Below are 23,380 nucleotides of genomic sequence, written 5' to 3' on the forward strand. Positions count from 1 at the left end.
AAAGACAGAAAGGGCATAAGGATCACAAAGGAAGGAAGAGAAAATAATGGCATTCAAGGTGACGTGATTGTACAGTAGAAAACCCAAAGCAATCTACAAATGAAATGGCTATGATTAGGTCAATGAAGATATGGTTTGTAGAACTCACTGTGAAAGTAAAACAAAAGCTGTAGAAATCACAACAAGAGGATATCATGACCTTGGGGGTCAGCAAAGAGTTTTTTTTTTCCTTTCTTATATTTGGGCTCTGGGGTGTATGTTCATGTCCTGCAACCTGCAGGATTGTTGCATAGGTACATACATGCCATGGTGGTTTGCTGTCTCCATCCACCCCCCAGACCCCCTCACCTACATCAGGCATTTCTCCCAGTGTTATCCCTCCCCATCCTCCCCACCCCACCCCCATTGTCCCCCTTCTCCCCTCCCCTCCATACCCCCCCACCTAGCCCTGTGAGTGTTGTTCCCTTCCCTGTGCCCGTGTTCTCATTGTTCATCACCTACCCATGAGTGAAAACATGCAGTGTTTGGTTTTCTGTTCTTATGTCAGTTTGCCGATAATGATGGTTTCTAGGTTCATCCATGTCTCTACAAAGGACATGAACTCATCATTTTTTATGGCTGCATAATATTCCATGGTGTATATGTGCCACATTTTTTTTTTTATCAAGTCTATCATTAATGAGCATTTAGAGTTTTAAAATAAGACACTAAAAGCCATGACCCAGAAATGATTGAGCTACACGAAACTGAACACCAGAATTAGCAACTTCTTATTGGTGCCTTTTAGCATCACTCAGAGAATGAAAGGCAGTCCCAGGACTGACAGAAGATATCTGCCATACAAACTAGCAAGTGACTTCTATCCAGGAAAGAGTTCCTAGAAATCATTAAAATGAACAGGCAATGCAACAGAAAAGTGGGCAGAAGGTGGAAACAGATATGTCTCAACACAGAATCATCAAATGGCCCAGAAACATGAAAAGGCAATTGCCCTCCTGGGTTTCCAGGAAAGATGAGATGCTGACATATACCCAGAGGACAAAGTCATATGAAAAGGATCGGCAGTGTACCAAGTTGGAGAGGATGCAGAGCAACTGGAAGTTGTATGCCTCTTGGTGGGACTGTGAATTGGTATAGTCCCTCTGGAAAACTTCATTTTCCACTAAAGTTAAACACACGACCAGCAATTCCACTCTTTGGTGTGTACCCTGGAGAAGTGAGTGCTTATGTCCCCAAAGTGACATGTACAAAACTTCATAGCAGTATTATTTGTAATAGCTAAAAACTGGATGGCTGGGCATAGTAGGTCACTCCTGTAATCCCAGCACTTTGGGAGGCCGAGGTGGGCAGATCACCCAAGGTCAGGAGACCAGCCTGGCCAACATGGTGAAACCCCACCTCTACTAAAGATACAAAAAATTAGCCAGGCATGGTGGTATGCACCTGTAATCCTAGCTACTCAGTAGGCTGAGGCAGGAGAATAGCTTGAATCCAGAAGGTGGAGGTTGCAGCAAGCTGGGATCACACCACTGCACTCCAGCCTGGGTGACTGAGTGAACCGCCATCTCAGAAAAGAAAAACACACACACCCTGGAAACAACCCAAATGTTCACCATGTTCACAAGCAATAGAAAGAATAAATGGTTGATATATGCACAGAAGGGACTCTGGCTAGGTGCAGCAACGTGGATGCATCTCACAGACGAGATGCTGAGTGAAAGCCGAAACTGGAAGGATAGAGAGTGTGTGATTCCATTTACAGGAGGCTGGAGAGGGGAGCCGGTGGTTTGGTGGGGATAGCTGAAGAGTGGCTGTCTGTGGGGGAAGGACAATTTCTGGGGAGATGGAAATGGTCTAGATCTTCCGAGTGTGGAGGGAACACATTATACACATTTGTCAAAACTCATAAACTGGGCCAGGTGTGGTGGCTCATGCCTGTCATCCCAGCCCTTTGGGAGGCCGAGGCTGAAGCATTGATTGAGCCCAGGAGTTCAAGACCAACCTAGGTAATATAGTGAAAACTTATCTTTACAAACAATACAAAAATGAGCCAGGTGTAAAGGCAGGTGTGCGCACCTGTTGTGCCAGCTACCCAGCAGGCTGAAGTGGGAGGATCGCTTGAACCCAGGAGGTTGAGGCTGCAGTGAGCTGTGATAGAACCACTGCACTCCAGCCTGGGTGAGTGTGAGACCCTGTATCAAAAAAAGAAAAGGATAGATGGGCGATTGGGTGAATGGCTGCTGTGACAGTTTGTGTGGAGGGTCAGGCACTCACTCCCGGGACTCCCTCCTTCCCTCCCGTGCCTCTGCACCCACAGCAGATGTGGGGGCTGCCTCTGCCCATGAGAAGAGGCTCATGACCAAGGGGAGCCAAGATCTAGTCAAGCACCTGGGGCTAATGTCCAAGAGCAGGAACAATGGGCATAGAGAAGCAGACACACAAATTGCACGAGTGCAGAATGGGGACACTGGGGCCTGCTGCAGGAGAGGCCACACCACTGCTCAACAAGTCAAAGCCAGACAGCGACAGGGTGGGCCAGGGAGGGGGCTGCTAGATTCACAGAGACCGACGGAACTCAGGTCTCCTTTGAATCCTGATTAGAACGAATGTTCTTCGGAAGATGTTTCTGAGATAACTGGGGAAGTCTGCCTGCAGGTTGGGCTGGTTCGCCTTGTCAGGTGTAGTGATGATGCTTGGGACTGTGCGGAAACACCCCTATTGTTGCGAAGTCCACACTGAGGTGGATGAAACGACACATCTGGATTTTACTTTAAGATGCCCTGGCAAAGAAAAAGAGCAAAAGGACAGAGGAAGCAAACGGGCACATTTGAGTCAGTGGCAGAAGCTGGTGGTGGGCCTGTGAGCCTCGCTGGCTCCAATCTCTATGTCTGGACATGTTTGAATTTTCATTGATTTCATAATTATAGAAGAAAGGAAAGGTGGTGGGGAAAGGGGTGGGAGCCTAGGCCGTGGAGGACAGGCTGGGAGAAATGCTCATGCCTGCAAACCCCTGCAGAAGGACCAGACTGGCCTAGTAGTACAGGGGCAGCTCCGGAGACAGCAGGGAGTCCAGGCAAGGGAGGTCGGAGCCACAGTGCAGGAGGTGGCGGTGCCCTGTGCAGGGTACCAGTGTGAGGCACACGCAGCTAGCTAGCCGCCTACCCTCCTTCCTCCTAATGGTGGCAGCAATGTGCCTTCCTTATAAACCCTGATGGCCATATGGCAAATTTACCTACTGGAATGTGGGCAGACATTGCTGGATGGGACTTTTGGGAAGAAACCTTTCCCCTAGAAAGGCTCAGTCAGCCAGAGTGTAGCTTTGCCCTTCCTTTGGTTCATTTTCTCTGCCTGGAATCAGATGTGATGAGGCTGGAGCTGCGGCAGCCATTTTGTGAGCACGAGACAATCTTGTGGTTGAAAGCCCTAATTCCTTTCTGGTGGAGCAGAGAGACTTGCGGACCCGGTCATCTGAATTTCATTGAACTGCTGTTTGTGGAGCCTCAGGAAAGCCTGCACTGCCTCCCACATTTCTCATTAATAGAGGGAGCAATAAATCCTACTTTGTTTACATGCCTGTTATTTCAAGTCTCTGTAACCCAGTTCCTAACGGAAAAAGAAGCATTTCCTTCTGCCCTTAGCTTTAGAGACCAGGGCAGAGGGAGAGGATTTGCCTCCCGCCAACCCAGAGTTCAGCCTCCCAGCTTGAAGGTTACCTTTGTTTTTTCTTGCATGTTCCTTTGGTTTGTCTTCAGTGATTGACGAAGAGCTGATGCTCAAGGATTCCACACTGTTCTCTGGGGAGACACAAAAGTGAGGGCCACAGCAGTGACTCACCTGGCCCCTGAGAGCTGTGAACACAACCTGAGGCGGGGAATGTCTCAGACACACAGGGGCTCAGCCTCAGCTCCCTCGCCTGTGAGACCGAGGGCTCTACATCTGAGATAATCACACTGGCTTTGCCAGGAAGTTGTGAGAATTGTGGGAGAAAAAGGCCTGGGAATCCCTAGCACCTGCGCCTGCTGCACAGGTGTTTTGTGCCTTCCCTTTCCCATCCTTCAGTGTGTTCCTTAGGAGTAGCAGTGCAGGGCCGTTTTACAGATGGACATACTGGGACCAAGGGAGGACAAGGACCCCGAGCCTCTGGCCCCGACCTGGTCAGTGCCTTGTCTCCCAGGGACTTCCCGCAGGACTTGGATGGAAGCCCCTAAGACTCCACCTACTCAGAGAGCTCCCACCCCCATTCCACTGTGAGAAGTGGTCCTTCTGACCAAACTGGGAAACCGGGGGGGTGTGCTGCCTGGAAGCCATAGCCTATTTTCTCTCCAAGCCCGGCAAGTCTACCCCCGCCGGGTGGGCTCCCCAGCACCCCGTTTCTTCAGGTGACCACTCAGGTGTTACTGGCAGGTTCCCAGTGCCTTGCGTTTCTTTTCTGCTGATACCCACAGGGAACGAGGGATGTGGCCCGACACTACCTCCACCCCCACCCAGGAATCCTTTGTAGCTCAGAGATCCTGGTCTGCACCTGCGGGGCAGGGGCTGCCAGAACATGGTCTCTGGTGGGCTGCTCAGGGCGCCAGTTTTCCTGGGGGTGGAGGGTGGGGAGGAGGGGCTGTGTGGTCCTGGAGTGAACAGTGAGTAGGAAGACAGGGCTTCTCATGAGGTGGGGCTGTGATACCAAGGCCTGGGCCCTGAGCAGACAGTCAAGGGGTGAGGGAAGACTGTGGGAGTCTTGTGGGACAAGCGAGAAGGCCAGGCCTGGGCTGAAACTCAGAGGCCTTCAGGGCCACACAGAATCCATAGCGTACGGTGCAGGAGGCAGAGGTGGTCGGGAGCGGTGAGGCTGGGTGAACTCAGGGGCTTGGCTGCTGAACCATGATTGTTTTCTAACTATCTTAGTGGGAATATGGTTAAATTTCCAAGTAGAATTTAATTAACCATATCATATAAATCAGAAACTACCACTGCTATTTAAATAGACCATAACCTAAACCACACAAAGCAAAACCTATTAAAATGAAAAAGCAATGAATCCGGATATGGTCCCAGTTACTAGGGAGGCCGAAGGGGAGAATCCTGTGAGCCCAGGAGGTCGAGGCTGCAGTGAACCATGATCATGCCACTCCACCCTAGCCTGGGTGACAGGGTGAGATCCTGTCTCTAAAACAAGAAAGAAGGAAAGAGCAATGCACATCAACAGCAAAAATTTCAAACAACACAGGTTTGATGTATTGATATGATGAAACAGCCTCACCTGAAGCTCTCGCTACCTATATAGATTTTTTTTTCTTTTTTTTTTTGAGATGGAGTCTGGCTCTGTTGTCCAGACTGGAGTGCAGTGCTGTGATCTTGGCTCACTGCAACATCTGCCTCCCAGGTTCAAGCGATTCTCCTGCCTCAGCCTCCTGAGTAGCTGGGACTACAGGTGTGCACCACCATGCCCAGCTAATTTTTCTATTTTTAGTAGAGATGGGGTTTCACTATTTTGGCCAGGGTGGTCTGGAACACTTGACCTCCGGTGATCTGCCTGCCTCGGCTTCCCAAAGTGCTGGTATTACAGGCATGAGCCACCACGCCAGGCCGAGATTTTTGTAGCGCTAACTAAAAGTATTTTATGCACACATATATGCCACTTGCTTTTGCTTTTTCAGTAAAAAATTTGCCTGCTTACACACAAAAACAGAAATGAACCTTGAGGACATTACACTTAGTGAAACAAACCAGCCCCAGAGGACAAATACTCTATGCTGCTGCTCACAGGAGGTCCCTAGAGCATTCAGAGACCAGGTAGAACAGTGGTCGCCAGGGCTAGGGAAGCGGGAATGGGGAGCTGGTGTTCAGCGGGGACAGAGCTGCAGTCTGGGGATGAGAAGAGTTCCGAGATGGATAGTGGGGATGGTGGCACAGCAATGTGAATGGGCTTAATGCCACTGAATTATTCTTAAATATAGTTAAGATGGTCAATTTTATGTTATGTGTATTTTATCATAATTTTAAGGCTTTAAAAGTTCATCTGTTCATGCATAAGTCTCATCCGTACTTAGCCAAGTCCCTTGGAGGACCCTGTGGTTTTTTTCAATCATCTTTTGCAATTTCCAAAATTTTTTAATGGTCACTCCTATAAAATAAAATAAAATTTCAGAATGCTCTAAATTTACTAGGCCAACGGGGAAGTTAAGCCCGGACACCTGATGCATGTAACCTGTTTGCTGTTCTGCTTCTGAGAGAGTAACCCTCCGGAGGGTTGCAATGAGCTGAGATTGCACAACTGCACTCCAGCCTGGGCGACAGAGTGAGACTCCATCTCAGGAAAAAAAAAAAGAGAGAATAACCTTCCTCTTCACTGTTCCTGTTCTGTGAATGACCAGGAGAGACTGGACACCAGACCTCCCGCTTCTAATCACTGGACTTTGTGACAGATTATCTGCCTCTTTATTGTCCCATACCTAACTCAGAGAGGATGGCACCCAGGACCCCATGATAGTTGCGCCTTCAGTGTGGAATAAGTATACCTGTCCAGAGAGAAAAGAACCCCTCAGCTAGTCAGATCCTTGTAACGTGCATGAAACCTTCCGCAGAAGGATGCTGAAATTCTGCTAAACTTCCCAAAGCTTTGTCTAGATAAGCAATCCCAGACTTCTACACTTTGGAACACAGACTTCCATCCGCTGGGGGGCCTGTTCTCGGCTTTGTGCTTGGAGAAGCTCTAAACCTGATTCTGATTCTTTTGGTTATTTTGGCTTGATACTCTCCCATCACTAGCTTTAGGGGGACCGTTTTCCCTACATCTGAAACTGTCACTCTAACAGGTGACAAAGGGAATCTCGGTTTTCACCTGCATTTCTTAATTAGGAAGAAACTGTGTGTCTTTTTGGATGTTAATCATCCATCTTCTTGACTCTTTGTTAGTATCCTTTGCCCATTTCTCTACTGAAATGTTCTAGTTTCTAGATGATTCTTCATCTGTTGTATTGATGGACACTGGCTCATTTGTCAGAGCTGCTGAAAATAATTCTCCTTCTGGCCAATTTGACTTTATCATTCATTTTCCTTATATGAAAATTTAACTTTCCCTTAATGAAATGCTTTGGGGTTTAGTGTCTTGTTTAGAAAGGCATTCTGCAGCTGAAGTTTAAATATTTTTTAGAAACAAAATCTTGTGTTTTCTTCCAGTATTTTAACCCAATTTAATTTTTTAACTTAAAAAGTCTTTATTAAAATGTAAGTCTACTTTCATAATAATTTGGGAGAAATAGGAAAAGAATGAACTTGGTGTGAAACAGTCTCATAAAAAATGACAAAATAGGCCAGGCGTGGTGGTTCACGCCTGTAATCCCAGCACTTTGGGAGGCCGAGACATGCAGATCGCTTGAGGCCAGGAGTTGGACACCAGCCTGGCCAATATGGTGAAACACTGTCTGTACTTAAAATACAATAATTAGCCAGGCATGATGGTGCACCTGTAATCCCAGCTACTCTGGAGGCTGAGATAGGAAGATAACTTGAACCAGAAGATGGAGGCTGCAGTGAGCCGAGATTGCACCACTGCACTCCAGCCTGGGTGACACAGTGAGACCCTGTCTCAAAAAATAAAATAAAATACACTACACTGGGCACTCCACTCATGTGACATGAGTTACTGGCATCGGAAAGTCCCTGTATCCTCTATCTGTCAGAGTCCTTCAGGCTGTGTCCTGGGCCATTCCTCTCCTTTCCTCCTAGACACCTCACCAGTGCCCACGGCTTCAGTCCCAGCGGATTTGCTGATGCTCTGACGTTTCTGCCTACTGTCCTGACATCTGGGCCTCTACCCACAGCAGCAGCTTCAGTCTTGGCTGAGAGGTTCCCACAGGACACTGACACCCACACATCGCCATCTGAGCTCCTGGCCTTCCCCTTTCTGCCAAACCTGCTCCACCCCGGCCTTGGCCATCTCGGCAAACAACACTGTGATGCACAGGTGTCACGGTGGAGACAAGGCATCCCTGACACCCTCTTCTCTCTCATTCCACACCCAGTCAGCTACCAGATCCCACACACTCTGCCTCCTGAGGAGCACTGGACCCATCTGCCCCTGCCACCTGCACACTCACTGTCGTCCTATTTGCTGGTTCTCCATGATTACCCCCACCTGGACTCCCCACAGCAAGTCTGAACCGAGGTCCTCACCCTCCAGCCACCATCCCCCCCACCGCAGTAAACTGCTGGAGGGCAGGCATATTAACCATGCCTTTTACCTTCTTATTTAGATGCTTTGACCTCTGGGGCCTTCCTGAGGCTAAAGGACCTTCCCTTCCCTCCCCTCCCCCTAGGATTAGCCAATCCCTAGACACAGAAAATGACTTGCCTGGAGCACACCTTTCAAATGCAAACCACCCAATGCACAGCACACACCCCAGCCAGAGCCTCTATCAGCCTTTCACCTTCAGGACCACTGACCCCTGCCCTATCTCCTCAGGGCCAGGGTCAGACAACCAGGGGCAGCCTTGTGCCCCACAACCCCAAAACTATTCTAGCAAATCAGTCCTACACCTGCTCACTCACCTCACCGTTCCTTCCTGTGATTCCACAGTGGAGGCTCCTGCCCACATCCCCCTCTCCTTCTGCCTCTTGCCTACTCTGCAGTTTCTCTGGCACAGCCCTTCATGGTGCACCCCCTTCTGTCCTAGAGATCTGTGAGTAACCAGCCATCTTTCCAGAGGCCTCACCACACTAAGCAATATAAAACCTGAGTTTTAAACCGGCAGGAGCCATGTCTGTCCCATCCCTCACCACCCCTAGGACTAGGTTAGTGATCATGCCAGGAGAGTGGCCAGGCCTCCTCAGAGTGCCCACCAGGGGCCACAGAGCAGCACCTGGGCACTGTGAGTGAAGGACTCTGGCCCTTCTCTGGGCTGGGGCACAGAGTGATGCATGCTCACTCGGCATCTGCCTGGCCACAGCTGTGGGTGCTTTCTCAGGGTCAGGTGCGGCTAGGGATGTCGCCCTTTGAGTAAATGAACCTAGAGAAAGTGACTACTATCTACTCTTAATAGGCTAAGATAATTTGAAGAGGAACCTTTATGTCACTTTCTACATGCCCTGAAGGAGGTGCCTTGCCTGCCTTCCTGGAGTCCACATTCTGGACAGGTAAGAAGCAAACAAAAAGAAAAGAAGTGAGAGATGTTCGGTAGCTGGGGCAGCCAGGGAGCCCACGGAGAAGGTGCCTGTGGAGCAGAGCCCCAAGGGGAGTGTGGTGACAGCATGGGGACAACAAGGCAAAGCCCACAGGCAGAGCTGGGGGCTCCCCAGCCAGCATGGTAGGCAGGGTGTGAGTGTGGGGAGCACAGGGACGAGGCCCTTGGGAGCCACAGAAGGACCAGGGTTTGACAGAGACATTCCCCACAGAATTGGGTCACATCTGATCCTCACTCACAGGTCAGTGTCCTCCCTTGCAGCTGGGCACGCCCACACCTCCCTCCATCTTCTCATCCTCCCACCTGCTGTTCCCCCTCTGGGGACGCTCTCTCTGAGCTGCCTGTCCCCATCATTCCCCATCTCTGCTCAAATATCACCTCCTCCAGGAAGCCTTCTTGATCCCCCTGTCTAAATGCTCCCACCGCAATCACTGAATCAGCCTCCTATTTCAGCAATTCTGGGAACCATGCTGTCTATTTAGTTGTTTACATCACTTATTTAACACATCTTAATAACGTATTTTTTGATTGCAGTAACATACATACATATATGTATATAAAGAATACAATTTGCCATTCTATGGCATTAAAACTTTTTTATTATGGTAATATATATATAAAACTTAAAATTTGCTATTTTAATTACTTTTAAGTGTATGATTCAATAGCATTAATTACATTCACAATGTTGTACAACCACTACCAATATCTATTTCAAAAACTTTTCTTTACCCCAAACTGAACCTCTCTCTGCATTAAACAGCTCCCCATCCTCCCCTCCTAAGCCCCTGGTGGCCTCCATTCCACCTTCTGTCACTGTGACTTTAATGCTCCACTATCTCATAAGAGTGGAATCATACAGTATTCATCTTTTCATGTCTGGTTAATTTCACTTGGCATAATGTTTCCCAGGTTCATTTGTGTTGTCGCATGTATCAGAATTCCCTTCCTTTTTAAGGCTGAATAACACTCTGTTGCTTGGATGGACCACATTTGCTCTATCTATTCCTCCATTGGTGGACACTCGGGTGCCTTCCACTTCTTGGCTATTGTGAATAATGCTATTGTGAATATGTGTAAGCTAATATATGAGTTCCTGCTTTCAGTTCCTTTGGGTTCATTTCTAGAAGTAGAATTTCTGGATCATATACTAACACTGTTTAACTTTTTGAGGAACTGCCTATTTTTCTCAGTGGCTGAACCATTTTACACTTTCACCAACAATGTAAAAGGGTTTCATTTTCTCCACATCCTCCCTGTGGAAAGCAAAAATGATCCTCTTCAAAGTTTCCTTTCTTGTTAAAGAATAAATCGTAAGTGTGCTAATAACTCTTTGTTAAGCCCTATCCTATGTAGCTGTTAGACATGCTTATAGGCACGTAGTACATTCTGTGTCCTTGTACTTTAACCAAGATATCTGTGCTGCACATGCTTACAGGCATGTCCCAGCTTGCAGCCCCTTACCTGTTTAAAAACGTTTTAAGCTATTAGCCAATCAGGTTTTTAGTTTAGATTGTGAGGTCTGGCTCTAACCAATAGAGATCAGACACAGCAGTAAGGACAACCCCAAATGCGTAAAGGATAAATACGTCTGCTTTTCCTTTGTTCGTTGTACTCTCGTAGCAAGATGGCTATCGAGGGTGCCCTTCCTGCAGGAAGTAAAAAGTGCTTTGCTGAGAGATCCTTTGTCTCACTGCTGAGTTTTCTTTGCAGCACCAAGCATCTGTTTCCAACACTGCTATTTTTTATATTTTTGGATAGTAGCCATCCTAATGGGTGTGAGATGGTATCTCATTTTGGTTTTGATTTACATTCCCTTAATGACTAATGATGTTGAGTACCTTTCCTCCTGCTTGTAGGTCATCTGCATATCTGCTTTTGAGAATTATCTATTCAAGTCCTTTGCCCATTTTTGAATTTGGTTGTTTGCTTTTTGTTGTTGTTGGGTGTTAGGAGTTCATTCTATATTCTTGATATCAGTCCTTTGTCAAAGATTTCTAAACATGAGCTAATCTCAGATAAAAGTCTGGCTCTCTCAAGCTTGGTGTAGGCGGAGAAGGACAGTAGCCCTTGACCGACAGGGCCAGGCGGTTGCTTTAAGCTGTGGGGTTGGAACAATGCCCATTTGCTGAGCCAGCCCCTCAGAAGCAGGCTGTGGTCAGCAATCAAACACATAGATCGATTTTTGGAGGACAAGATCCTTACTGCCCACCCTGTCACCAAGCAAGCTGTACCAGGAACGTAGGCCACCTTCTTCCTGCTGTGGGCTGGAGGCTGGTACAGCTGCTCCAGGAAATGCTAAAAATTCACTAAAATTTCCCAGCCTCCTCATCAAGATCTTCCCTGCAAGTTGCAAGCGTTCACTAAACTCCAGAGTTTCTGAATAGTTGCTTCTGATAATTCACGCCAGCAAAATTGTTTCAGGGTAGGGATTTCTGGAGCTTCCTACTCTGCCATGATGTCACCCCCATTGTCAATGAGTTGCTTGCTCCACTTCCCTTATGGGCTGTTCATTGCTGGGGCACAGAGACAAACTGGTTTTTCTGTGTTGGTTTTGTAACCTGCAACTTTGCTGAGCTCATTCATTTGCTCTAGTAACTTTCTTGTGGATTCTTTGGGATTTTCTATATAGAGGATTGTGTCATCTGTGAATAGTTTTACTTCCTCCTTTTCAATCTGGATCTTTTACTTCTTTTTTTCTTTTCCTTGCCTAATTACCCTGGCTAGAACTTCTAGTGCAGTGTTGAACCACAGTGGTGAAGGAGGGCATCATTGTTTTGCTCCTGATCTTAGAGGGAGAGCTTGCAGGCTAACAGGTTTTGACTGAGAACTGTGATGTACCAGGCTCTGGGAGGACAAATGCCCCTGCTGCATGGGAGCAAGATAATAAGCAACACAAGTGAGGAAAGGTTGAGAGGCCAGAGAGTAGAACGTGCCACTGAGAAAACGAAAGAGGGAACAGCAATGAGGGATGTAGGGCAGGCGGGGCGCTTCATATTACCTTGTTTAGGGGAGGCTCACAGGAGCTCACTCAAATGTGGAGCTGACATTTGAGTGAGCTCCTGTGGGGTGTGAGGAAGTGAGCCCCAGGGAAATCCAGGAGAAGAACATTCCCTGTGGAGGACACAGCAGTGCCAAGACACTGAGTGGGAGTGAGCCAGGTCTGGCCTAGCCAGGGCTGCAGGAATGAATGGAGACAGTGAAGGGGAGAGCTGTTTGCTATACTCTCCTAAATGCTCAGACCACAGGTGCCTCCATCTCATCGGCCTCTGTGCCCCAGCCCAGCACAGTGCCTGACACATGGTAAGTAAAATCCATAAATATCAGTGAAATGATCGTGGGTCCCTGAGTGGCCTGATGTGGGCTGCATGTGTGGATGATGCACTCTGCCCCCAAGGCCACCAGGTTGGGCTTTATAGATGGCCCAAGATGAAGGCTAGATTACTGAAGACCGTGTTTCATCACATTGCCAAATGAAACTCCTGCCTCCAGCCCTTCCTATCCCTCATAGCCAGAACTGGCAGGGGGATGGCCTGGCCATCTGTGACTTTAGCAACTCCATGCCCTTTCTGGATGCTCCCAGCATAGGGAACATGGACTTGAGAGGCAGCAGCAAAAACCTGGAGTGTATCATGGCCTGATACGCACAAGCCTCCTTCAGCAGGGGCAAGCCTCTCCCAACCTGTTCCTCTTGGAATCTTGTACCCGGAGCCTGGTGTCTTGGGAAATATATTTGGCTGCTCAAGGAACAAGCCCCTCACACCTCCAGTGAGACTCAGGCAGGGTTCTGGCCCAGAGGGACCAGCTACAGGCCCCTCTCCTGGAACTAGCCCCGCACTGGGCTAGGTGCTGATGGTATGGAGCCAGAGCTCTGGGCGCTCCTGTAGTCCCCACCCCTGCCCACCCTAATGGGGAGGCCTGCGGTCCACTCTGGCTTTCCCTGACTCTTCAGCCTGGCCAAGGTTTTCATCAGGTGCCCTCCGTCCTCTACTTCAGGGAAGAGGCCTTGCTCAAGGTCTCGAGGGAGGCTGTGGTTAAACCAGCCCCTCTGCTGAGGCTTGGCGAATAGCATCCTCATCACAAAAGTCATAAAGCTAGACACTGGGCAGTCTCCCTCTTAAATCCTTCCCATCATCTGGGCAGAGCTCACCCAATAGCCCTCCTGGGCCACAGGCCCTACCCAATGGGTCCATGCTGGCCTCCTATCTCTCCCTTAAACACGCCACACTCACTCCTACCTCAGGGCCTTTGGGTGTGACTGGCCCCTTAGAATGCTCTCTCCCCACTTGGCCTCCACGTCCCTGCCCTGGGCCCTCTGGCTGAGGCTGGGGTCCTATATGTACTTGGTTCAGCATCCCCAATCCTCTCACTTCAGGTGGCTCAATGTCATCCTGGCCCCTACCTTTGTCCCAGCTCCTGCAACTAACTTCAGGACACAGGGTGCCGCAGTACCCCTGACTGGAGTCTCTGGACAGGCCCCTTGCCCACCTTGCCCATGCCAACCTCCCTGACCCGCCTGACTCTGCGCCCCCAGCCCTGGCTGCGGATCCCAGCTCTGCCTGTCTGGCCTGGTTTTCTCACAAATGCACGGGCCCTCAACCAATCTCGAGGGACTACCAAGCCATAGGGTCACAGGGTACCCCAGCTAGGCACTCCCCCCATACCAATAAACAAATCAATATAGTGTACCCGTCCTTCAACTGTCCTTCAGTAGCACAATTATCTGCATTGTTTTATGGGCATATTGAGAGTAATTTGTTATCTATAAACATTTCAAAGCTATCCTTTTTTTTCTTTTTTTGAGATGGAGTCTCGCTCTGTTGCCCAGGCTAGAATGCAATGGTGTGACCTCGACTCACTGCAATCTCTGCCTCCCAGGCTCAAGCAATTCTCCTACCTCAGCCTCCCAAGCATATGGGACTACAGGTACCCACCACCACAGCCGGCTAATTTTTGTATTTTTAGTAGAGATGGGGTTTCACCATATTAGCCAGGCTGGTCTCAAACTCCTGACCTCAGATGATCTGCCAGCCTCAGCCTCCCAAAGTGCTGACATTACAGACATGAGCCGCTGAGCCTGGCCGAAGCTATCTTTCTTTCTTTCTTTTTTAAACCCTATTCTAGCCTTTCTCCATTTTAAAATTTACTCTGGAGCAAAAAAAAGAGAATGAGAGAGCGTTTGCTTCTGTAAGTGTAAGGTGGGGATCACCGTTTATAGCAGCACACTTTCTGAAACAAGCTAATCACAGGGAATTGGTTAATAAATTATGATATAGCCACGCTGAAAGATTACTATTCTGCTCAAAAGCACAAAAAGTATGAGGGTATTCTTAATGTATTCTTAACTAACAGTCTCCATAATGTATGGGCATTTTAAAAAATTAAGGTACGGACAGGGTTTTCATTGTGTGGCCTCCATGTAAGAAAAGAACAAGCCCCATCCACACACACTTGCCCGTATGTGCACCGAGCTGGTAGCCTAGAAGAGACAGGTGACACTGGCCACCTCTAAGGAGGGGACACTGTGTGTCTTTGACAGGGTGGGAGGGGCTTTTCACAATGAGGGGCTTTTAACACACTATTGAATTTTGAACCGTGGAATACTCTGCCAGGTCAAAACCAAATTAAATTCCAATAGAAAAGCCAAAGGGCCCCAGATGGGTCCGGGCAGTCTCCCTCAGCACCGCCCCGTGTGAGATCCTGGAGGATGCATCCAATTCCACTAAGGCAGGCATGTTTCAACCAGGGCTTAGTGCCAGCTAGCCACATCCTTGGGCCCCCCTGGCATTTGTAGTCAGAGGGGTTCTGAGAGAAGCTCACCTTCACGGTAACACCTTGCTCATGGTCTGTTGTGTGTTGAATTGCGTCACCCCAATTCATATGTCTAAGTCCCAACACCTACTGTCTTAGAATGTGACCTTGTTCAGAAATAAGGTCTTTGCAGCTGTAATTCACTAAGCTGAGGCCATTCTGGAGTGGGGTGGGCCTCCAGTCCAACGTGATGGGGTCCCTGTAAAACAGGGAAAGTTGGACACAGACACACACAGGGAGAATACCATATGGGCAGGAAGACTGGGATAAGAGTGACACTTCCACAGGCCAAGGAACACCAAGGATTGCCTGCAAGGCACCGGAAGCCAGGAGGGAGTCCTGGAATAGGCTCGCCCTCAGAGCCTTTGGAAGGACCCAGCTTTATGGAAAACCTGGTATCAGACATCCAGCCCCCAGAGCTTGAGAAAACAAATGTCTGTGGCTCCAGTCTTCCAGTTTGGTGCTTTGTTACAGCAGCTGCAGGGAACCCATACACATTGTCTCAAGGGAAGAGGGCAGATCTGTGACTCCTGCCTAGTGCTTGGTTTAGAGCCACCTTAACCCATGAGGGAGCCTCTCCGAGGCTGCCTCTCACCTCCGAGAGCACCCACCCTGGCCCGGCACTTACTGTCATTGGTCTTGTTCTTGGAGACCATAGTGGATGGTATCTCAGACATCCTAGCTGAGGCCCAGGGGATTGATGCAAGGCTCCTCCTCTTCTAAAGGATATCCTCACCTGGGGAGTGACACAGAGCTTCAGCCAGGTGGTCCCAAAGCCCAGAGCTCCCTTGCCCTGGGTAGCTGACACCAGCATTTGTGGGGGATTATTGTGTGGGGACGCCTGCCTCTTCCACCCGAGGGTCCACTCTCCCCTCCTGGACCTGGCTCTAGCTGCCTACTTCTTCTGTTTCTTATAACATATCGATCTTGGCTTTAAGCCTTTGCATTTTCGGCCTCCTCAGCCAAAATATATTCTCCCATACCCAGCTGGGGGTGGTGGGCTCCCTTCTCTTCAATTCTGAGCTCAAATGTCAACCTCTTTAGAGAGACCTCTCACCATCCCATCCAAAGTGATTTCTTCCTCCCCACACCTGTGTGACCTTTATTTTCTTCTCTGCAATTCCCATTAACTGATTATCACTTAAAAAATCTGTTCATTGTCTATTTCTCTCTAAAATGTGAGCTCCATGAGAACAGGGGTTGTTTTCTGCTCATCCAAGGTCCTGACACGCCCTTGGCACTCCTTAACTTCATTTCATTTTTGCAAGGGAGAAAACAGAGATTCAGCAAGGTGCCCAAAGTCACAGTCAGGAGGGGCTGCCTCTGGAAGGGGCCCAGGGTTCTCCCACTCTAGGCTTTTGCCATTCCAGCCGCATTCCTGCGACAGCCCCCTAATTGGGTGAGCCTGGGGTTCGCAGGGTCGTCTCCTAACACCCATACTCTGCCAGCGTCCTCCAACCTCCGTGCACACAGGAAGGTGCACAGGGATGGTAGGACAGAGAGGTGGATGGTAGATGGGTGTGTGTCAGGCAAGTGGCATACGAGCAGAGGGCAGGGAGCCTTGCAAGGGGCGCCAGAGAGGTATGCTCCCGGCCATGCGCGCCCCTTTGGCCCTGGTCTCGAATCACTGCCCCCGCCCCCACGCGCCCTCACGGAACCCGCCCGCCCCTTCTTCCCCGGCCTCACGCGCACTCACCTGCCCTGACCGCCCCAGCTCCCTCTGAAGCGTCCGCGCGGCAGTTCTCAGCTCCAGGAACTGGGCTCTTGGGTTTACGTCTCCAAGGCAACCATTCTTCAGGCCGGCTGTGACACCACAAAGGCCGCTGAGGCTGGGCGCGTGGAGGCAGGGCCTGCGGGCCACGGGACAGGGAGGGTGCGCGGCCCTGCTGCTAGGTCTGAGCTCCCGTCGCGGTGTGCCCCCTGACGCCGCCAGGACTGCGCCTGGCCCAGGCCCGCACCTGGTGAACGCAGGTTTCTTCCTCTGAGGTTCATCACTCCGCCCTTGGGCCGGCTCCTTTTTTTCATCCTGATTGGTTTATTCACCACGTCTCAGGCACTGAACAGGGCGCGCAAGGCGGATGATTTTGAAGCAAAAATAGCCCTGGTTCTTTCCTGCGGAGGGATCACACTTTCTAGGGAGACGGTTTTCAAAGTGTGGTCTCAAGAGCAGCAGCATCAAAAATGCTGGGAACTCGTTAGAAAGGCAAGTTTACAGTCCTCACTCTGGAATCAGACACTCGGAGTGGAGCCTAGCAATCTGCGTCCTGACAAGTCCACGCGCAACTCTAGTGCTGGCTAGTGTTGGAAAGCCACTGCTCTGCGAAGCGAGTGAGACCCATCATCACAGTGAGACAGTGACACGCGAGAGGATGAGGCAGGCCATGCAGACCAGGGCAACTTTAGAGCGTCCAGATCCACCAGCTGCTTGCAGCCAGGGGAACCAGGGTGTCTGGCCCTCCCACTCAGGGATCCTGTCTTCCACAAAAAGCAGCAGCCAGAGACCGCTCTGAGTTCTGAACACATCACTAGATTTTCCCAGTATCCATGGGGATTGAGAGATTGACAAAGGCTGCTTGGAGCTGACAGCACAGTCAGGGGCTCATCTTTTCAGGGACTTAGGAGTTTCTGTGGGACTCTGGAGCAGTCTGCAGCCCAGCAATGTAGTCCTAGTGAGGATCCCAGTTGTGCCAGGCTCTGCCCAAGGCCGGTGTAGTGGGTGGAAAGACCACATCCACAGCAGGAACTCCGCTGGAGCCAGAGGTGGGAGTGAGGAGGAGCTCCCAAGATGGAAGGAGCAGGGATCCCTGAATCCTCACTTGTAGAATAGTGTCCCAACTTGCAATATCCACAGTGGGCTTTGTACAAGGGAGAAAGAAAGTTGTGTTAAGCCACATATGTGATTTGTGCATGTGCCTATGTGTGCTCGTGTAGTGTGTGTGTACATGTACTCATATGTGTGCTTATTACAGCTGCTAGTGTCAAATATGCTGAAAGACAAGTGGTCCCTTTACCCTTAGGAGAGAGGCTCCTTACACTGACATTCAAAGTCCTCAGTGACCCTGCCCCAGCCTACCTCTGCAGCCTTATCTCCTCACAATCCATCAAAGCAGAACAAAAAGCTGTGCCTCCGACTTAGGTTTCAGCAAACCACAAGAAGCGCTTCATGAACTAGTGACTCAAGTAGAAAAGCAAGTGTTTTTGAAATGGTTTATCTAAACACTAGGTGTTCGAATGAGGCTTTTAGGAATCTAGAAAATAAGCGACCCAAAGAGAATAAAGCTCCTGCCCATTCATTGTCATCAATAGATCAGTTTATGAACTGTTGTGAATCTCCCCAGGAACCTTACAGAGCGTTTCCTATGTGCCAGGTGCTGTTTCACATGCTTGACACCAATCCACCCATTTCACCCACAAGATCACCCTGCCTTTGCGTGAGCTGCCCGTGTGGACAGAGCAGGGACGCAGTGAGGCAGTGGATCCAGCTCTGCTCTTACCTAGAACACACTGCCTCTCACCAGGAAATCGTACTATCATTTTATGCAGTTATCCCAGACGATGATGCACAAGCTTTGGGGAAAAAACACAAGTCCAAAGGTGTACTTTATAATAAAGGCAAGTTCTCTAGTCTGTTTCGGTGTTCTGGCCTTTGTTTTTGCTCTTGGTAGCTTACAAGGTTAAAAAGAAAACCATCTAGAAAATGTGACCTGATTTGGAACTTTTATTCTTAGCCTAACAGATCAAACTAGAAATACCGTTTGCTGATGAAAAGCTAATTTTTAAAAATCAGATGGGTGATTGGTAGAGCGATGGTGACCAGCTGGCTGTGTGGTGAATCGTGGTGGCCTGCAAGCTGTCCAGCCCAGGGAGTGGGCATGTGGGTGTCTGCTTCAAAATCCTTCCAATGTTTCTGTATGTTCAAAGCTTGAAAATGTTCATAATCAAACATTTTGGGGAAAGCTAACAATCTTCTTAAACGAGAAATTTGTATTTCTGATTTCATATTTTCCCCCTCAAAGAAGATATATCAGTCTGTGCTCTTGGGAACAAACAACAGAAAGCAACTATAGCCAGTTAAAGGGGAAAAGGATTTGGAGGTGTCCCCAGACTCCATAGGAGGACAGGGAATCAGGCTGGGAGATGCTGTACACTGGAGTGGAGCTCAAAGCCACTGCAGGCGTGTTCTGGAAGAGACTATGCTGTGATTCGAAGTCTGCTGTGTACTCTTGACTGGCAGGCAGCACCTGAATCACCTGCCTGCACCTCGTGCCTTCCTCGCAAGATCTCTGGCTTCTGCGGTGGGAGGAGGGACTCAGAATCCAGCGCGGGTCAGGGATTGTCCTGTACCTAGACAGGGTATTCCGAGGTCTACCACAATGACAAAGCCTGAGAGAGCAGCTCGTGTTTCTTTCCTGCAGCACCTCGTCTCACTGTCATTCTGCAGTACAGCAGGCCAGACAGGATTGTTAAGTCACCTTTCAGGTAAAATGCCTTAGATGCCCAGATCTCTCCCATGTGGGCTTTCCTCTTGCTCAAGGTGCTAGGATATGGAGAATGACAGCCATGTCTGCTGTGCTTCACGGTGAGTCCAGAGCTTTCCACGGGGAGGACAGCAATGTGAGCTCTTTGCACTACTTACACTGCCCTAGGAGCTGCTGCACAAGGTGTGACCTGCAGGACTTTGTCTAGCATGTTTCAGAGGAAAGCTGCAAAGTCCTTAAAGAGTGTCTGAAGCCCCATCCCCCCTCCCTCTCTGGGCACGTGTCCTGACCCATTGCCAGGTGCTCTTGCCTGGCATGCTTTTTCTATTTTGTGAGCAACCACATTAATCAGATTGCTTTCCTGCCAGCTCAGATGGATGAATAATTTGATTGCAGTCTGGGAAAAAACAGGAGTGACTTTTGGCATCCACACCCAGGCATAGCACATTTGACCTCATGCCAGAGAAAGCATTCCAGTGGAATAAAAGAGAAAGGGCTGGGCGCGGTGGCTCACGCCTGTAATCCCAGCACTTTGGGAGGCCGAGGCAGGTGGATCACGAGGTCAGGAGTTCAAGACCAGCTTGGCCAAGATGGTGAAACCCCGTCTCTACTAAAAATACAAAAATTAGCCAGGTGTGGTGGTGTGTGCCTGTCATTTCAGTTACTCAGGTGGCTGAGGCAGAGAATTGCTTGAACCTGGGAGGTAGAAGTTGGAGTGAGCCAAGATCGTGCCATTGCACTCCAGCCTGGGCAACAGAGCGAGACTCTGTCTAAAAAAAAAAAAAAAAAAAAATCTTGGAGCCCAGAGTAAGAATAAGATTGGGCGGGCTTGGGAAGGCAGCTGGGGATGTCATCATTTGGACGAGGTTAAAGGGTGAATAGGATCTAAATAGGCCCTGAGTCAGGGAATTTGAGGAGCAGGGAAGAGCATGAGCCTGAGTCCAGGGAATGTGAGTGACCCAGTGGGGCCAGAGTGTAGGATGTGTGACAGCAAAGGCCGTGGTGGGGGTGGGTGAGGGGGTGGCATGCATGGGGCACTGGGAAAAGGTAGGCAGGTGCCCACCCAGTCATAGAGGGCAGGAATGGCTCTCCAGAGGTGATGGGTGGGGTCTTTCATTACTCCACATGGGGGACAAGAAAGGCAAGACCTCCAGGTTTGCTATTTGGTTGATCTTTACTTTTAAGAGGATGGATTGGAGGGCTGGAGGGGTGGAGGGCCAGGAGGCAGGCCCAGGGGCAGGGCAAGGTGTTACAGTACAGCAGCTGTTTTCCAGCAAAAGATAAAGCTGACTTAGGTTAAGGTAGATGCAGTTAGGATGGAGGGAGGGAGCCTGGATAGAAGCTATGCTTAGGAGGCAGGCTGGGCAGAATGGCTGCTGGGGCTGAGGGGAGGCACCTCGATTCCGGTGGGTGAAATGCATTTGCTGGGAGGAGAACTGACGGGAGGAGACCTGGCGGGAGGAAGTGTGTGCTTAGGTCTCCTTCGAAGAGTGGACATGCCAGGAGGGGTGTGGCTGGCTGCCTGTCTCCAGCGGCTACACATGAGGGAGCACTGGTGCACACAGTCCCTGAGCTCCCTGGGCACATGGGAGCAGGGCCATTCCTGACTAACACGGAACTCTTCTAATGGGCAAGCTTTGCACCAGAGCCTCCCATCACCCTGGGCAAGTTTCTCAGAGCCGCCCTGCAGCATGAGGCTTTTCCTATCCAGTCTCTCCTTTCCTCTCTTCCTTCACAGATGTCAGGCCTGCAATGTGTAGGACGTTCTTCCTCCCTCCTCCTGCTCCCCTCTCCTTTATCTAAACAGGTGTTTCTGTCATCTGTTTCTGTCTTGGCATCTGTGTCTCGGAGAACTAGGAGAATGAGTGTGGGGGAAAAGGTCTGGGTCAGTTTCAGATGGGCTGAGTGTGGGGTTCCCTGGGAGATCTCCAAGAGCAGGTGCAAACAGATGGTTGCCTGCATCGGTCTGAAAATCCAGGGAGAGAGGGTTGGGTGTGCAGGCTGCAGGTAAAATCACCTTGGGGAACATTTGGAGTGAGAAGAGAGGGTAGCCTGAGGAGGAAGAGGAGCTCAAAGGAGACAGGGAAGGAAGGGACAGCAAGGAGGGAAGAGCACTAAGAAGGTGGTGCTGTGCAAAGCCACAGGAGCAGAGAAGAGAGGTGGGCTGCCAAGACCAGGCAATGGAAAAGAAAAGTCTTTTCAGCCAGTGGTGCGGGGACAACTAGATATCCATATGTAAAGGATGAAGCTGGACCTCACCTCACATCATGCACAGAAGTTATGTACCCAAGAATGATGAAGACCTATGTTCACACAAAAACTGGTACACAAATGTTCATAGCGGCATTATCACAGTAACCAAGAAGCAGAAGCAATCCGTGTTCATCAGCTAAAGAATGAATAAACAAAAGAGATTATAGACCGAAATGCAAGAGATAAAGCTATAAAACTCTTAGAAGAAAACATAGGAATAAATATTTGTGACTTGAGTTCAGCAAGTGCTTCTTAGATATGACACCAAAAGGAAAAGCAATAAAAGAAAAAAATAGATAAATTGGACTTGGTCAAATTTTAAAAACTTTTTAGCTATAAACCATATCATTAAGAAAGTGAAAAGAATGGGAGAAAATATTTACAAATCGTATATCTGATAAGGGACTTGTATTTAGAATCTGTAACAAACTCCTACAGCTCAGTAATAAAAAGACGAATAAGCCAATTTAAAAGTTGGCAAAGAATCCGAATAGACATTTCTCCAAAGAAGACACACAAATGTCCAATAAGCACATGAAAAGATGCCTAGCAACTTCAGTCATTAGAGAAACACAGATCAAAAACAGTGAGATACCATTTCATACCCACTAGGATGGCTATAAAAAAAAAAAAAGACAGTAACAAATGCTGGTGTGGATGTAATCATAACTCTCATACACTGCTGGTGGCAATGTAGAACATTGCAGCCACTTTGGAAAACAGTCTGGCAGTTCCTTCAACCATTAAGCAAAGTTCTAGATGACCCAGCAGTTCCACTCCTAGGCATATACCCAAGAAAAAGAAACCATATGTTCGCCAAAAAACTGGTACCCAAATGTTCATAGCAGCATTATTCCAAATGGCCAAGAGGCAGGAACAACCCAAATGTGCACCAGCTGAAGAATGGGTAAAGAAGATGTGGTCTATCAATGGAATATTATTCAGCAATAAAAATAAAGTACCGAGAAATTCTACAACACAATGAACCTTGAAAACAGCATGCCAAGTGAAAGAAGCATCACAGAAGATCACATGTCCTATGAATTCACCTATGTGCAATTGGGGAAATAGGCAAATGGGCAGTGGTGGCTAATGGAGATGGGATTTTGTTCCTTGGGGTGATGAAAATGTTCTTAGACTATGGTGAACATTAGATCTACTCTGTGAATATAGTAAATGCACTTTAAGTGGGTGAAGTTTAGATATGTACATTATATCTCAATAGATATGTTCAAAAGGAGAAGAAAGGGGTCCACATTGCTGAGTGCTCTTGAGTGGCCAAGTGAGAGAGACAGAAGAGTGTTTATGGGATTTGCCAACAAATCGGTTGACCTTGGTGTGAGCAGTTTCAGGATCTTCTGAGGGACTGAGATGGGTGGGTGATGAGGAGGAGGAGAAAGTGCCCATGGACAGCACTTTTGATGGTCCTGGCAGTGGCTCCATCTTGCTCCTTTATGGGTGTGCAGACCCACAGTGGGACTGGGGAAATGACCCTGGTCTTCCCTGCTGCTCTGGTGGAGGCTAGGTCATTAAAGCCAGACCCCCAGTGCCACAGTTCAGGAGGTAGGACGCTAGGGAATGCAGCATGGTGGATGAGAAAGGTACATGGCACTGGCCTGGGTCCCCGGTGTTCTCCTGGGCCTGGTCTCTGCATGTGGTGGGGGG

At 49.1% G+C, this 23,380-nt stretch overlaps 1 protein-coding gene across 3 annotated transcripts in view; it reads right to left on the reverse strand.

Moving 5' to 3' along the window:
• Positions 1–16,922, reverse strand: part of CFAP100 (cilia and flagella associated protein 100) — a 49,448-nt gene extending 32,526 nt beyond the window's left edge. The window contains exons 1-3 of one of the 3 annotated variants that reach the window (XM_037734039.1): positions 16,681–16,913; positions 15,613–15,720; positions 3,714–3,794 (exon numbers count right to left, since the gene is read on the reverse strand). In XM_037734039.1, coding sequence (XP_037589967.1) covers positions 3,714–3,794; positions 15,613–15,661 — 130 coding nt within the window. In that variant the 5' untranslated portion in view covers positions 15,662–15,720; positions 16,681–16,913. Of the gene's footprint in view, positions 1–3,713; positions 3,795–15,612; positions 15,721–16,680 lie in introns of all 3 variants that reach the window. The other 2 variants (XM_017515985.2, XM_017515987.2) reach the window with 2 other exon arrangements.
• Between the last annotated feature and the right edge of the window lie 6,458 nt (positions 16,923–23,380).

Source organism: Cebus imitator, unplaced genomic scaffold (assembly GCF_001604975.1).
Source record: "Cebus imitator isolate Cc_AM_T3 unplaced genomic scaffold, Cebus_imitator-1.0 Scaffold568, whole genome shotgun sequence".
Lineage (NCBI taxonomy): Eukaryota > Metazoa > Chordata > Mammalia > Primates > Cebidae > Cebus > Cebus imitator.